The 16,885-nt window shown below is 40.0% G+C and overlaps 1 protein-coding gene across 1 annotated transcript in view; it reads right to left on the bottom strand.

Moving 5' to 3' along the window:
* The window catches only part of TENM1 (teneurin transmembrane protein 1), a 349,960-nt gene that overhangs the window by 84,034 nt on the left and 249,041 nt on the right, over nt 1–16,885 (bottom strand). The window contains exon 16 of the mRNA XM_075162386.1: nt 6,279–6,495. Within this exon, the coding sequence (XP_075018487.1) occupies nt 6,279–6,495 (217 nt within the window). The remainder of the gene's footprint in view (nt 1–6,278; nt 6,496–16,885) is intronic.

Below are 16,885 nucleotides of genomic sequence, written 5' to 3' on the forward strand. Positions count from 1 at the left end.
ATGAGAGCTGAAAGGAAATATAAGACTTTATCTTGTCCACTCCTTTGCCCCAGGTAAGATCAACTATACCTACATTACTCCAGACAGATGCTTGTCTAACTCTGTAACATCACCAAGTAACCCACTCCAATGCTTCTGATGAGTGCTTTACTTATGGCAAGGTTTTCCTACTGTCTAATCTGAATCTCCACTGCTGCTCTTTAAGACCGTTACTTTCACCCTACCCACAGAAATGGTGAAGAAATTACTCTCTTTTTCTTAGCTTTAGCCTTTTACGTATTTGAAGACTGAAGCGTAAAGGAGACAAGTCTCATCAAGGATGAGGAATAAGATGTAAAATACCCTCACGGTGCAGATTAGGACCTAGTGGGATTTTCTAAGGGCTTACACAGCTACGTTCCACCGAAACACCTTTCAGTATTTTGCCCTGTGCCATCAGGTACGCTACGTTAGCATACCTCCGGCTGAATGGGTCCAGGTCTTGGGATCTAATGATACAATTGCACATATTTCCTGGAACTGTGGTTTCACATAACGAAGTGAACAGTGTATGCAAAGTCTTTTGATAACGTTAAGACATTTAGGGTCAAACCCAATAAAATACTTATAAAGGTAATTGGCATTAATTACTCAATATAAACAATAAGCATAAATTTAGACATTGTTATGTTTCTCTCTCAATTTGAAAGTTCATGGTAGACCTCAACAGACACATCCTACCTTTGCGCAGTGAATATGTAGTCTAAAAGAAACTTAATAGCTCCTCAGATGAAAGTTATTTAGGAGTCTATGTATGAATTTAAAAAATATCCCTTGAGAGATTAATTGATCATGATCCAATGAAATCATACACACGAATTGGAGACCATAAATTTCTGGAAATTCTGACTTGTTTCATAAGATCCCATTCTCCAAAGCCACTTGACAGGACACTAATTTATCACTATGATATCATCAAACCCGGCTGACTATGACCTGAGAAAATGCAACTGGTAAAAATTAACCCCTTTGCGAGTGCGCCATTCATCACAGTTGCTAATACGAATTCCATGCTCCCAGGACACAGAAAGATGCTGATTTTCAGCAAAGATGCTGATAAATCCCAGAGGAATGGGAGAGGCTGCATTACTGCCAGTATGCAAAACAGAGTTCTGATTTACGACCTTTTCGTTTTCTACATTTAGTTGGTTGTGACCCTATTTGTGGGCAAAACCTGCCGCTCCACTGAAGGCAATCAAGCTCTTGTGTGTCTCAACAGACTCACAAGACTCACTCAACAGACCAGCCAGGTTCAATTACTCTTTGATTTGTTAGAGCAGAAACTACTGGTTTCTATTGTTTTCTCATATTTCTAACGGCAACAGACCTGCCTTTCATTTTCTAATCCCTTTATTAGTGCACTCCATATATTTACAACACACATTGATCTAAGGGAGAGACCCCTAAGAGTCATCATTATTCAGTACGTTATTCTTGTACTCCTGTTTGTTTATTCCACGCAGACCTGTCTTCTAGCTCTACTCTGTCCTCGTATTTTATCAAGCACACAGATTTGTGCGATAACAACTCATCAAAGTCTTCATTATGTCATACATAGTCTTTCTTTCCTCTACTTATTCACTTTACTTCTCATTATTCATAAATAATATTAAGAGACTTATCTTTCAACTTTCTTGCTCCTTTTTATTCGTCATATTTTACAAGCCACACACATTTACAGTATGCGATAAAGACTCATAAACCTTATTATTCTACATTTATCTGTATTGAACTGTCTTTGCAATCTTTTAGATTTTAAATGTTCTAAGCCTGCCTGTGTGTTGCTACATTTGTCCTCATTATTTACTGTCTTTTTATTACCTACTCTAAGTTGAAGAGTCTTCCACTCTCTGGCCTCTTCTTGAATTACCAGCACCTACTAAATCTCTGACTGTTTGATCAGACTTAGTTTTAATTTTTGCATTTACTGCAGGCATGAAAACATTTTTCTGTTCCTTTATGACCAGCACTACTCTTAAAGGCTCGGGGAGGTAACAAAGAACCCCCCACTTTGCAGCAGGTTCTCCCTCCTTTCCCAGTGCCCTGGGACCACCATGCCCGGAGGCAGGCTGGCATGCAGCTTCCCTGCAGCTTTGCTGCTTCCAGAAGACCTCACTTAATTCCCTTCCTTACCAGAGCTTTTAGACCATGTTCCCTGCAGTGATGTCACTTCATACTCAACTGCCACTTCACGCTTCCTTGCTTCAACATTCACCCCCTTTCCAGATGAGCTGTGGACCCACTCACTGCTTTTCTTATTTTAACAGAGAAACCTCTAAAGATCATTATGCCTCCTCAATGTGCTGCACGTCCCTCTTCTATTCTCAGCCTCTAAGATTTATTCTACACACTTGTGACTGGCCTGCTTTTCTTTCTCGTGGGGGATAACAGCTCACACTACCTGTCCAACAGTCACCTACTTGCAACGATTGCATAATCTCGGACTAAGGCTGTCCAAGTTGTTTTAACTTGAAAAGTAAGTGCAAAAATGTCTTTTCTAATTTGGAGGAGCTGGGAAGGAACATGTCCCTGATAAGCTGCCTTAGTGTTTTGAAATGCACTAAAAATGTTTCTAATCCCCTGGCAAGCTGTACTAAGTCTGCAACTCCAGAGGGAGCAGTTGGCTTTTTGAGCGAAAGCAGAGATTCCCCCGGGTTGCAGGTGGCCTGGAAGGAGTAGGATTTCTCTGTCAATGCTTCATGGGTCATTCCACGGGTAGCTGAGGATCTCAGCTCTGCGGGTCTCAGCTCTCTGCCGTCAGGCAGTTTGTCTGACATCTCTAGTTCGACATCTTTAATTCGACATCTCTAAATAGAAGTTTAAAATTCTAGATGCGTTCTTTCACTACTTGTAAAGCATTTTATTACTCCACCACCATTCTGCCTTGCTCTACTGCACTTATCTGCTATTTTTTTGCTTTTGTTTTGTGTGTTAAGATGCCAATATTCTCTGAGTATCTCGGGCTGAGACATTAGGCTCAGATGTGGAACTCTGTCAAGCAACTTGTGAATTTGCAAGTGCCGCATTACCAGAAGATGTCATTTACTGTATTACATTTCTGATTAAAATCTTCAATCAGAGAAATTAAGCTAAAGGCTAGTAAGGTACATTCATTTCTTCCTGCTGACAACGTTGCTGTAAGCAGCCTTTGAAGGGTAATTAATTCAGTACCATACACTGGACCCTTTTTGTAGGCAATTTGCAGCCAGTCAAATAGCTTGCCAGCAGCATGCATTAAAAATACTCAGCAAAGAAACAAGCTAAAAACCTTCCTGAGAACAGGAGTTGATAAAAACATTATAATCTGCTACACCCTGCTACATGCAGTAGGTCAAAACCACTCCTGATGTAAGCAAGTACATTTCCATTTATTCAGAAGGTGTCTGATCTGCCTTTCAGCATCTCACAGTTTAAGTCGGGAGTTTGTAAAAACCCAGTACAAACGACATAGCTTTGACACAATAAAAGCAAAATATGTTTTGAAAACATTTAGCTCCTTAACATTAATTTTCGTGTAGCATTTAGCCATGGCTCAACGCAACACCCTGACAGCATTGTAGAAGCCAAATGTTTAAAAATTAGATCTAAGCTGAAGTCTAAGATGCAAATACAAAAGGATAGATGTCCCAGCAGTTGTCAGAACAACTAATTTTAGTATTTCAGATGATGTTGAAAATGCCAGGATATGACAGAGACCAAACACTTTCAGTCTGAAGGACAGAGATAATCTTCACCATTTTTTGATAGCTTTCCCAAATTCATTCAACATCACTTTGGCTTTATCTACAGTGAGATTCATGCAAACACCACCCATATTGGAGTTCCACTGACCTATGGTACAGTAAAACACTCACAATGTCATTTGAATCAGAAGACTGAAAACACTGGATAGCTGTTTCTTCCTTAATCCTCCTAATGGTCTCAGAGACTTCTTGCAAAGGGAGGGAAAAAAAAAAAAAGCCAGATAGGGCTTTGCAAAATTTGAGCACCATTGGGAATGAATGCCAGTGCTCTGAAATAAATGAATGCCACTATTTCATCCAATCCTTCCAACATTTATTCTTGAACCACCAATGCTATAAAATAAGTGGCATTGCCGGCAGCCATGAGTTAATATCATCTTTTCAGCAATAGCCAAAAGGAGATTAAAAACCCCCAAGCATTCTTTGGTCTGTACCAGATAGGCAGGATCACAGATTTCTGATTTTTTTTACTGTAGTAACAGTTGTCTTTCTATATTTTTTTCAGTAATCTTAATTCCCAGGAGAAGAACAGACACTAGATGACAGTCAGATTGACAATGTCGGAGGAAGATTTCTGAACAGAGGCAGCACAGCTAAGCTATTGCTTCCTTCTGAGACTCTGCTTATCTGTCATCCTTGAGGAAAATTCTGGCAGTTTTTAATAATATTTGACTTATGGATGAGCAATTTTTCAACAGCCTGGAAGACTTGAGGATCAAGCAAAGTGTGGACTGATGAACTCCTCGGGGTGCCCAGTACATTGCAGACTGCTGTTGACATAACCCAGGAGACACGGCACAGCGCAAGTCTCCAGGCACTGCCCTGATTCCAAAGATACAGCCAGCCTCGTCTGAATCCCTCATCATCCCCTGATCTTCTCATCAAACTAACTAGTAATTTCTCTACAGTGGGAGGAAATGAGAGCTGGGGTGTGAGCAATGCACCAATGCAAGCACACGTCGTATTCCTTAGTGGTATGAAGTATCAGACCATGGTGAGGGTGGGCTGCTGCTCACACACGGGCCTTCGCTGCTCTTCGTTCTTCAAAGGCATGGCAGATACCAGGGTAAGGAAACAAAATACTCAGGAAAAGCTTTTAAATCCAAATTAAATCCCATCAATGATAGCTTTAAAACATCAGTTCCTTATATCTATGAAAGCACATTGATGGGATTATGGGCAATCTGGCTGCTAACATTTGCAGTGCCACAGAACACTGTACAGGCGACCTGAGTGCTCACCTCCTCTCTGAAAACACCTCACCGCGAGGCATTTTGATGAGGAAAACCTTTCGCTGGTGACTTTGGGTTTAAACTGCAGCACGCTCCGCGGCGCGTACGGCCAGCCAAGGACCTTGCACCAGGTGCAGTGCCTGGTCCTCAGCGAGACACACCCCGAGAGACCCGCCACCGGCAGTGGGTGCTTCTCATGGAGTTCATTTTCATGCCCTGTTGTTCTACATATTCATAACATCCTGTTCCATTATTAATAGTGATTAAATGTTTAGGTATTTCAGATCAATAAAGACTCTGTTTACATATTTACTTTATTAAAAATTAATAAGTTACGAAGAGAAAGTGCACTGAATTTGTATGCAGCTATGGAATGAAGTCGAGGTTGTAACCTAAGTGCTATGTACTGTACTGAAAATAAAAAAATTGTTATGTCCTTATTACTGGAACATGGTTTATCTAATGCATAGGCCTAGTTGACAGGGTAATAGTTAGGTGATGTGAATGATTTGTGGATCTCTTTGTCAGCATGTAAGTTATAGCTTCCCAGGTGAACTACAGCATAAAAACTTATGTGCCCTTATATTTCAAATGTTCAAGAAAATGTGTTACCAGGTTTTCTGAGCAAGTAAGTGCCCCTTTCCTATTGCACAGTCTTTTCCTGTTAAAGGGCAAGCCGATCTCACAAACACTGAGAGATCGCTCTATTGTTTGCATGACAGCTTGAGAGTAACCCGCAGCACAAAATGGTAAACTCCACACCGGTCCTTCAATATGTAGTAAACCCAAAAAAGTTTGTTAATTAGGTGGCTGGATTATATCCAAGTAACACGTTGAATCTATTACACTGTAAACACCAATCAAATTCTATCGGCAGAAAGGTGACTGAATACAATGCATATGAATCCAACTCATCCTTCTGCTTCTTGCCATTATATGTATCTACAGCAGAAAGGGCTGAGCTTCCCCCCACTTACTTTACAAAGACGAGCTAGCTTACCTTCCACAACACTCAAAGTCTCGTTAATAAGAGTAGCAGAGTTTGTTGCTGTAACACTTTTATGAACTAGATAGGTAGTAACAAGAATCTGATAAACAAGATCCTCAGCTGTTGGGACTTAAACCTTTGCTTTCCTTTTAAGTATTTTTTTGACCACCGGTGAAGAATTCTCAGCTATCCAGGTGTCACTGTTTTTTCCTAGTTAAATAATTTCATTGCAGTTCTCAATATTCAGAAAAGTCTTTCGTCTAAAAGAAAACTCACCTGCTCTCAAATGAGACATCTCCTGGGATTACATGAGTGCTTTCCTTCCCAATAAGGAATCTGATTCGATCGTAAAAGAGCCTTGGAGGATGCTGAGAGAAAGGCGGCTGGCTGTGCTGAATAAGGTCAAGGGGATCAGGCGAACCCTGGCAGAGAGGACTGGAGTAACAATTGCTTTGCTGACAACAGTCAGGGTCTACACAGTCTGTCAAGCCATCTAAAATGGAGAGAATGGAAAGTTCAGGAAATTGAGTGATTCTGAGAATAAAGCACCGTGTTTACTGCTGGAGAGCACAGGAGGTATTTAATCAATTGGAAGGCATGCTGATTATGACACATTCAAATTCAACAAAGCATTAACGTACATGCTTAGTCCAGGAGGTGTATTTCTCTCTAGTCATTAACACCGTATCACCTCATAAAATCCCCACACGATGATGAGAAAACAGAACCTACAAACTAAGTGAATAGGGAGGAGCGGGACTGTCCTCACTGCAGAACAGGCAGAAGAAGAAAATCACTACACAATACTTGTTAGTCCAAGGGGTGCGTGATCCACGCTGTGCAGCTGGTATCTCTAAGAGGCCTTTATTGTCACTACTGTCTGTTCACACCTGTGAAGGCTACACGCTTGCTACCCAGTCTGCAATAATGAAGTCTGAAAAGTTATCTAACTCCCATAAGCATCCTCACTACAGTAGTACAAAAAGGTACTTGTTACAGTTGTCTGACTTCTATTTTAAGCCCTATAATAGTTTTATTAGTGCTTTAGGATGTTTACTTTTCATTTATTGGTTGCAATACTGGAATGATCCAAAAGGGCAGAATCATGACTACGCTCTTTTGTAGTTGGTGATATACAAATACACACCTTGGTGCAGGCTCTATCCAAGTGACCTGACAGATACAGTCTTCTACATGCATGTTTGCACCAGGAAAGCAAATTTGGAAAGTGAAAATAAATCTATTCCTCCTCCATCCATTTTCAAGTATGAAAAATAGGAGAAATAATTGATTTTTTTCAAAAAAATCTACATTTCTTCATGGACAAATATTTGTGGGCGAAATTCATTTACTTAAATGTCCAAAACTTATGATGAAAAGTGCATCTAAAGATGCACTGAAGTGCATCTAAATTAAGCACCTAAATAAAACTTAGAGTTGGGCTATTGGCATTTAGTTGCTTCTATCAGCAGCTTAGACATCCAAATTGCCTAAATTACATACTCAACCAGAAACAGATTTAATAAGGTATGGCAAAATGTCCATCTTCTTCAACACCCGTTGCTAACTTGCTTGGATTGACAAGCACACTAATGCATATAAAGCAAGAATAAGGCATTGTATCCTTCAACGAAGACATCTCTTTGTATTTTTAGCAAGGTCGGTCTGAATAAATGTGGAGTCATCATATGACTGTATGGATTTCCCTTGTGTTAAAATAGGAATGCTATAGGATCAACATACTTTCAGATATTTTCACGTCATGCTTTGACTTTTCATGCTCTGTTCATACCAACGCTTTGGTGCCTATAAAACCGTACCTCCTCAGGGCAAACCGCGTTCCCAGGGAAGCTGCTGTAGTTTTGTCAGTGACTTTAATGGGTCCGAGACCAACCCTCAGCCAGCTCTGCTCTTTTTTCCATAGAGCACCCTGCACTGTGTGAACGCTCAGTAAATAACAGCATAAAGTATTCACTTTGAAAAGAAAGCAAAAGCGCTTCTACAGAACAAACAAGTATAATGAAATGGGCCTTCCTGGAATCTGAAAATCCTTGCCTGACCTTGAGCATGGTAATTGCTTGGCTAAGCTAAAAATATTAACAAATCTAGCCTACTGCAGCTGGGAAATCAGATAGAGCAGGCTAGTTTTTGTGATAATGAGCCAAGGGCAACTGCAGATAGCTAGCAACAATAATCTAAGACCCTCGGATCCAGCAAAGCTGGCATAGCTACAGGTCAGTGCATGCTTTAAGTTCTTTCCACATTCCCCCAGTCCTGGAGACAACAGGCATTTGCCAGCGGTGGGAGAAGAACTTCACAGGGCAACATTGAGCTTATTGACTTTGAGTGTAACAGTCACTTTACATTGAGGAAAACCTAGAAAGCTGTTGAAATCCTCTAGGAAATCAGTAAGCTGAAACAATAACAGGCCTCCAGTCTAAACAAAACCACACAGGAACTGGATGGAGGAGTTCACGATATGAACCAGAGAAGTTTTCATTGTGTTCCGTGGAAAAACAAAAAAGCTTTTTGGGTTGAAACCTGAAGAGCAGGCTTGGAACTGCAAGGAAAAAATATCTCCTCTTATTGTTTTCTCTTTTTTGTCCAAGGAATGAAACTCTCTATATTCTTAGGAAGTGTACTGAAAAGCATCAAATTACTAGTAGATTCTCCAAGACTGCAAATATTAAAGAATTCTACTAGACTTGAAAAGGTGATAAAGAAATTGAAATCTCTTGCTTTTGCTTTATACTGGTGAAGATCCCTGCAGAGGGCTCTGATGTGGTTAGGCGTAGCCATTCAGGGCTGGTCTCTGCCGGTGGAATGGTTACGGTTCAAGGAGTCAAGGTACTTTCTGGAAGGTACTAATTTCTACGAGCTGACTGCTGTCTACCTGGGAAACTTGACGAACATTGGTCTGGCAGAGTGAGTACTAATCGAAAAAAGGCACACTAATTTCAGAATAACAGTATCCACGGGGAAGCTATTTTGGAGTAATTTATTCCACAGTAACTATTCCGATTAATTTTTGCCTTGTCAACAAGCCATTAGATGGGGGAACTGAGCTGACCTGATTCTCTCATTTATTTAAGAAATAAAAGTGAAAAGTCACGGAAACATTAGAATATGAAGATTTGCTTAGAAAAGAAATAGCTATAAAAATAAGAATTAAACACTTTGCTTTCTCTAATAGAGTCCTCATTCTTCTCCGCTTCAGCTTACATGCCTGGCAACAAACACTGTGCATTCATGCTGTACACAAAAAGAAACCAAGTAAAGGGAAAGCAGTTTTCCATCTTCCAATCAGACTCAATTTTCATCTTTTCTTTGCAGTTTAGTTGTCAGCAAAGTGACCATCTTATAAACTCTTCCAGGTTTTGCTAATGCAGTTATTTTGGTTTGAATTACTTGCACCTGGTTTCATTTGCCTCTCCAGGCTCCCAGGGCTACAAAAGGGTGGGTGAAGTCCCAGAAGCGTATCTGAAGAACCCACGGGGAGAATGGTGTTTATCCTAACAGCACCATGGATGTACAAAGCACTGGATACGCCAGGAACCACTTACAGCCTTGGGAGCAACGGCTACAAAGTCATCAGAGGAAGAAATTGCTAACCAAAATATAAATGTTAATCCAAAGTAGGAGTCTTCTAGGTTACAGATTATCATTCATGGCTTCTCTCTCTCTCATGCTGTTGGGTTTTTTTTTGCATTTTTTTAATCTTTTCATTGATTAGGTGACAATTTATTTCAACCATGCAGAATGAAACAGAAGAAAGATGCCAGGCTCAGAGAAGACGCTCCATAGGCAGCGAGGCGGGAGGTGCAGCAGCACCAGCTCCTCTATGGACTCTTAACACCACATATTTGGCTGAAGCCACTGGGTGTAGGTATTTAAGAATTATTAACTACAATTGTCTGAATAATGCAACTTCTAGCTTTTCTCCAAACAATCAAACAAAATTTAGAAAAGAAATCCACTTGGATAAAACTGAAAAATATTTTTCACACTTTGTGCTGAAGTAAAAGAATAAAACACCTATTTTGGGGCAAATAGGGAACTCTTAAGCCAAAACAAAATCTTTGTTCCACTTTAGGCTCACTTAAGACTTTGGTTTTAACTTAGACCATTTAAAAGAAAAAAATCTAAACCAAACACCCAAAAAGAAACTACTGTAATTCTGCATGATACCCATTAAAATGAACCAGGTAAACCAAACTGGTACAGAATCACAAGTTACATATGGAGGCAGCTTATGATAATGAAAATCATATTAGTAAGTGCATAGGAGGATAACATTATCAACAAGCCAATCCTATTTGAAATGAGATTTTTAATACAGGAGGATAACCCAGAAAAACAAAAAAATCTTTTTTATAAACTGTACCATCAAACTAATTCACTTGAAAATGCTGCAAATACATTAGTCAATTCTCAACCAATGGTCACACTTTTTAGTTAAGTTTTCATATCAGGAACCAACTATTAAAAACCTCACCGTGCTAAGAAAACAGCAGGGTTTCTTTTAAATCTCAGGAGACAACAGTCAGGAGTATGAACAAACTACTACAAACAGCAAAAACTGTAATTCATACAGCAGGGGAGCCTCTACACCGAAGTTTTTACTGTCAATTACCACAAAATGCAACACAGCATAGGTGCAGGCTAAAATGTATTACAGAGGTGTAAATGATTTTGGTTTACTATCAGCATTTTTAAATTTATTTTATATAAAAGGCAGTCAGGCACCTTCATGGTGCACTACAGATTATATAATAAAAAGTGATTCACGTTTTGATGAGTCTGAGATTATGGTTTCACACCTCCCAGGTACCTTGTTTTGTATGCAAGGGAAAATGATGAACTGGGATTTTTGTTTTTGTAAGTAAATTAGACAATTAAAATATTTTTAATATTACTGCTAAAATAGAATTCACAAAGATTGACTTGAGGATAAAAAGCACTTCAGAGCACTCTTAAATAATTTAAACAACCCTAAAGAAAAGGCAGAGCACGCCAAAACAAGTTGCTCTGTTCCCAGTCATACCACTCCTCTCCGCATTGCCACAGCTCACAGAATTAGAACAAGATTTTCCCATTTCCTTGCTGGGGAAGGGATGCTTTCAGGAAGCTTTCTATAAGGAATGATATTAATATTTATTGTGTCAGAAGTTTGCATCCATGGAATCACACGATGTTTTCCATCAAACAAAATGTATTTTCTTGCTTATACATTTATATATATATTTTTCTTATTCAAGATGATGGAAAGAATGCCACAAGTGTGATGAAATTTCCTCCTCAGCTATGTTTCTACTGCAGTCATGGAAGGCTCAGTTTGTGCTAGCTACAGCACATTCTCTAATTCTCTATTATGCAGCAATCTCTCTTCTTCATGGATGCTCACCTTCAGCAGCCAGACAAATTGGCAGTGGAGCTATGGACCCACCTCCCCGCTGGTTACTTTTCAGCAATACACCTCTTCACTGACCATGTTTGGGCAAATGCTGTACAGTGATTGTATTTCCTATGTTTTGTATTTGAGCTTTCCATACGCTGCACAATATCTATATTAAATCCTCAATAAAATAAAATAACAGTTGGAAAAGAAAAAGGCATTTTGTGAGCTATACACTAATAGCAAGAACATGGAACAAGTCACATATTTTGGGCCTGATATGAACAGCTCCATGCCATCTACTTTTCAAATCCTGGCCTTTCTAGTCTTCTCATCTGCTGTTGAATTACTTGCAATTCATGACTGCAAATATGGGAATATCACAGTAACTCATGTTGCTGAAAATGGATCCATGTTCACAATTAGTACAAATTGTCTAGGTAGCGGAACAGCCGAGGACATTAAAGAGGCACTGGGTGGGGTCACTGGTAAGGGAAGCAAAGAACAAAGTGGGTCTAATTTCGGCAGCGGTGGCTTCCCCAGCTCACCAGTGCAGCATGCGGTAACTTCCACAGCGGCTTCTTTTCTATTAAACCACTGAGACGCTTTATTAACTGGCTTTGGAAATGACAAATTCAATCAGACTCTACCTTCCATGTTACTGGGTTAGTTATTTTAATAAACCATCCACTATCATCAGGTTCTGGGAAGCAAAACGTAAATAGTTAGCACTAATACTTAAAATTGCTATTCTTCTGCTTTAAAGTTCATTAAAAGGGCAGAGTTCTCACCCCTTCGAGCTTTTGTCTCACATGGAGAAGACACTACTAATGTTAATTACAGTAGGTTTGAAGTTTTATGGTTAACGCCAAACCTAGAATACTACAAGAAGCGGTGTATCTGCTTATATGGTGCATGCATATACATGTATGCAGGCATACTCACAAACACACGTACTAATAAATGCACTTGCTCAGTCACATGAATCCATCAAATCCATCTCTAAGCAATATGCTATATTTAGTATAAGTAATACCAATGACCTGCATTTTCACTGCTGCAGAGCAACCCAGAGAGCGTGTGCGTAAGTGCTCTCCCGCTCCCTCTGTACTGATCCCAGCGAGCGCAAGCCAGCGATGGAGCTGTGAGAACGATGTCCAGAACATTTTCAAAGAAAGTAAAAAAATGGGCTTTAAGCTTCTCCTTGCAGTGAGCAGATTTTGTTCTCTGAACTCCTTATGCAGGACAACCTAAAAAACTCAACACCATGGCTCTCAACACCTGAAGGGTTTGAGCTTTTCGGTACACTCGCATGATCAATTGTTCAATACTATTGTTGTTTGGGAAAAAAAAAAATCCACAGGAGTCTTCAACTTACATTTGCTTGCTTTCTTTCACAGATTTCAAATAAGCATTAAACAATGCCTGTGCCGACCTGTTTCACCACAGGCTCAGTTAAGTCCAATTAGGGTTGCCAGGAATCTAAGCAAACTGAATCAAAGAGTAACTGCGGAAGAGACTAAGCAGCAGTAACCGTCATGGGTCTCTAACGCTTACTCGTATGCATTAATCCAACTGCTTCTCAAATTTTAGCCGTAATACATGGCATGCAGCAGACAGTGAGGCTGTTAACTGGGAACACTGGTGTTTGTATAAGGACATTGGAAACCCACCAGTGTGCCTGTGGAAAGGCTGCAGAGTGTTTTATCCAGTGAGCACCAGTGGCGTTTGGCCTTCCACACACAGGAGAATGCAAATATATCAGGGTATGATTTTCAGAAACGGTAAGTATCCCCGGGGAGCCCTCGCTGCTCAGCAACAATGAAAACCATTCCCATCAGTATTATTTATATTGTGTAATAATAGCATATTACTTATACATGGACTCAATATCTCTATGATGGATAGGTTATTAAACTGCCAATGGATGGGTCAGAAATACATCAATATTTTAGCAGCACTGGTTATCAACCCAAGGCTATGCTGAGTCATATATTTTCTTGTGCTTGGAAAAGCTTGGAGAAAGCTACAATAACTGTCTGAAGTGACTGAAGGGATATTTGGAAGAGAATTCAAAGCTTGTAGTAAATAGTGTTTTCCTTAAAAACAAACAGTTAAGATTGATTCATGAAAGAAAAAGAAAACGATGAAAAGAGATCCAGGCAAATTTAAAAGAGAGATCCATATCAAAGAAATTAATGCGAGTGACAGGCTGCAACTTTCAGTTTAAGACAAAGACCCGCATGTGCAGCAGCAATGTAAATAAATGTCAGAAGAGCAGGTAAATTGTGGCGGGGCGGGGGGGTGACTGTGAGCTGGTGCTGAGCGCCCTGCGTGCCCTGGGACACAGGCACTCGCCTGCGCAGGACTCGGCAGAGCTTTCAAGCAGTCTCCTGGAGCTACTGAAGCTTCCAAATGAGTCTAAAGTAATGGCAGGACAAGAGAAAATGACCTGCTCAGATGAGCTGAATGGTCATCTTATAAACTGAAAATGAAATCATGTCAGTCATGACGATGAAAGAAGGAGAATAAGAAATGGGGAATAATGCGATGCTGAGGGAAGCCACGGCGAGCAAAAGGCCCCACTGCAAAGGACATCTGCTTGACTTCTTGGCATTATTTAATGGACATCACGCTGCTAACAGACTGCAGGTGCACTCCACAAGAGCCAGTGCAAACCATGCTGTCGTGCATTTGTTATAAAGCTAAGACCTTTCCAATGATATTTGTAGTGATATTTCAACAGGTAAACATGCCCTTAAGTCTGCAAGTAGGAAAAAGCTAACAGAGAGTTATGAGATGGGATGGGAAAGACAGTTATGGTACAGTCAGGATACAAGTACAGCGTAAACTAATGGGGCTCTAAAAGAAACAGTACTCTCCTCGCGCAGAAAAATATTTCCGTACGTGTTTAACCTTACCACCAGGGATAACTGCATTGATGGGGAACTCGGTACTTCAGATCTGCAGAACCGGGATGCCTGTGAATGTGCTTGAGGCTTACCTTTTTACTAACATACCAGTCCTTAAAAAATGAATTCAGGACTTCCTCCCTCCCAAAGCTTTTGTGCTGTTACTACAGGCCAAACAATAACACTTATACTTCCTCATGCCAAATAACTGACATTATTCAATCCCTACAGTTGGAACTAATAAAATACTTTATTTTCTAACATCTTTTTTCTACCATGTATTTGAATGTATTTTTACATAGTAAAAATCTCATTTTTTCAGTCTCTGAAAGTACCGTATAATAAATCAACTGGAAACTACACAAAATTATCACTTTGCCTAACTCCTGAGATTAGAGTTTGTTTGAAATAATAATTGTTCAACTTTATTACAGCTTTGTTCTTTGGTGACTTACTCCTAACGAATCTGAAGCACAAAACACCTCCTAAGGACTGAGATAAAACTCAACTGGAATAAATAAGACCTTTGCTAGGTGACAATACCATGATTTGGAATATACAACGGCACTAAATTAAGTCTAGAGCATGACCTCCTGGGCTTTGTGTCACTGACTGAATGTGACCACATCCTAACGGCTTGGGAAGTTACTACCTGTCACCTGAGTTTCTGTAACTCAACCGAGCACATGCTCTTAACTCACCAGAACTGCAGGCGAAAACGTTAATAGCTTCCATCTTTAGGAACCTAATCCAGTTATGCATCCAGCTTGATGGACAGTAACTCGTTACGCCACGGTAATATTCTCATAGTCTGAGGCACAACCTCCCAGCAAACAGTACTTAACAGGTAGTGTCACGTCTCCTTCCGAATTTCTGTTTTTACTGCTGTGTATGTATACAAACCCTGAAACACTAGGAATCGGCTTCTGATTTCGTATTAATGTAACACTAGTATAACTCCAATGACTTTAGGGGAATTTTTCTAATTTATGCTTGCGCCATATCAGGTCCTATGAACTTCATATATAAAGAGAAGTGGTTTTAATATGTAGATATAATTTTCTTTTCTTATATAAAATTGATTGTGAAGGAAACTTAATTACATTTAGCCCATCTGTAGTAGTCAGATTAATTAAATATTTCTCTCTGCACTTATCTCTAATTGTAATGTCAACAGAGCTGTCCTAGTCCATGTTATGTTGCCATTAAAAAGGAAAAAGAAAATTACTTTTAAAACCTGCAGTGAAATGATGTTAAGTGTCTGCCTTAAACTGACAAATTCAAGGAGATTTAGAGTTAAAACTGCCAACTCTTTCAATAACTCACTGTTATTGCAGAATATAAAGCACCCAAAACCACAATACCGGGCAGTTTATACAGAGCCAGTTCACGGAGTGTATCAGAAAATGCTTTACATACATTACAGGCTAAAGAGGGTTTTTGTGGACAGATTTCAGAGTGCAGGCGAGTGAGTCAGTGGCTCGGACAGCGGGGGAGAGCACCAGACAGATGGGAAAGCATGCGGGGGGCGGCGATGCCAGCTGTGGGACCTTGTGTGAAAGGGATACACACCAGTGCAGAAGAGCAGAGAGAGCGGGCCGAGAGACGGTGGTTAGACGTCTTGGAAATAAGGTGGAAAAGGAAGGATAAGAGAGGAATAAGGCGATTTTGAATGGGGTTCAGAAATGAGGAAGCCTTTGCCAAAGGACAGCATGGTCTTAAAGCCCACAGGATACAAAATCAGAAGGTCTCAAAATATATCTGTAAATGAGGAATCATCACTGAGTCAGAATGTTTCTGTTGAGCTCCCACAGCGATCTCAGTTCTTGGCCCTAAATCAAGCTTAATTTATCAATGACCTAGAAGAAAATAGACCGTCATTATACTAAGGTTCGACACTACAGTGAGGTATGAGATCTCACGCAAGACACTGAGATGGTCTGTAAGTGTGACACAACAAGGTAATATATATTTCCAATACATCTCAGTGTACAATCTAAGGAAAAAAATGTAACTGTGCTTGGGGCAGATGTATTCACAGTCTGAATGAGAACGCTGCACAGCTCCGAGTGTGGGGGCAAGCACACTGTAAAGGATGGTAGTAAGTAAAGGAGAGGAAAGCAATAGTCCGTCTGACTGACCAGTAAATGAGTATTCCTAAAATAGAAAGGAAAAATAATTAACTCTGAGAACAATCAGTGAGGAATGTTGTGGCTTTTCTCCCACTCGTAAGTTTGAAATAGAGTCTGGATGTTTTTCCTGAAAAAATGCACTAGCTCTCGTATTAGAATGAAAGGAGACAGAGACTACCTTATGAAAGAACTATGTTTTTCTTAGCAAACCTAAAACTTCCACAGCCTTAGAATGAATCAAGACTACAGAGATCTGAGGTAGGGAGCACCCAGTGCCAAATGCTCTGGTTCAACTGGTGGAAAAGAGCAAATGATTATTTTAGTACAGGGCTCCGTTTATGGTACTTTCAAAAATTACTTCTGCATACATCCTACACTAGCTTACTCAACAATCGTTCAAATGTAGGTCCAGATAATTGCAAGAACTGTGCTACGTCTCAGTGG

This window comes from Calonectris borealis, chromosome 13 (genome assembly GCF_964195595.1).
Source record: "Calonectris borealis chromosome 13, bCalBor7.hap1.2, whole genome shotgun sequence".
NCBI lineage: Eukaryota > Metazoa > Chordata > Aves > Procellariiformes > Procellariidae > Calonectris > Calonectris borealis.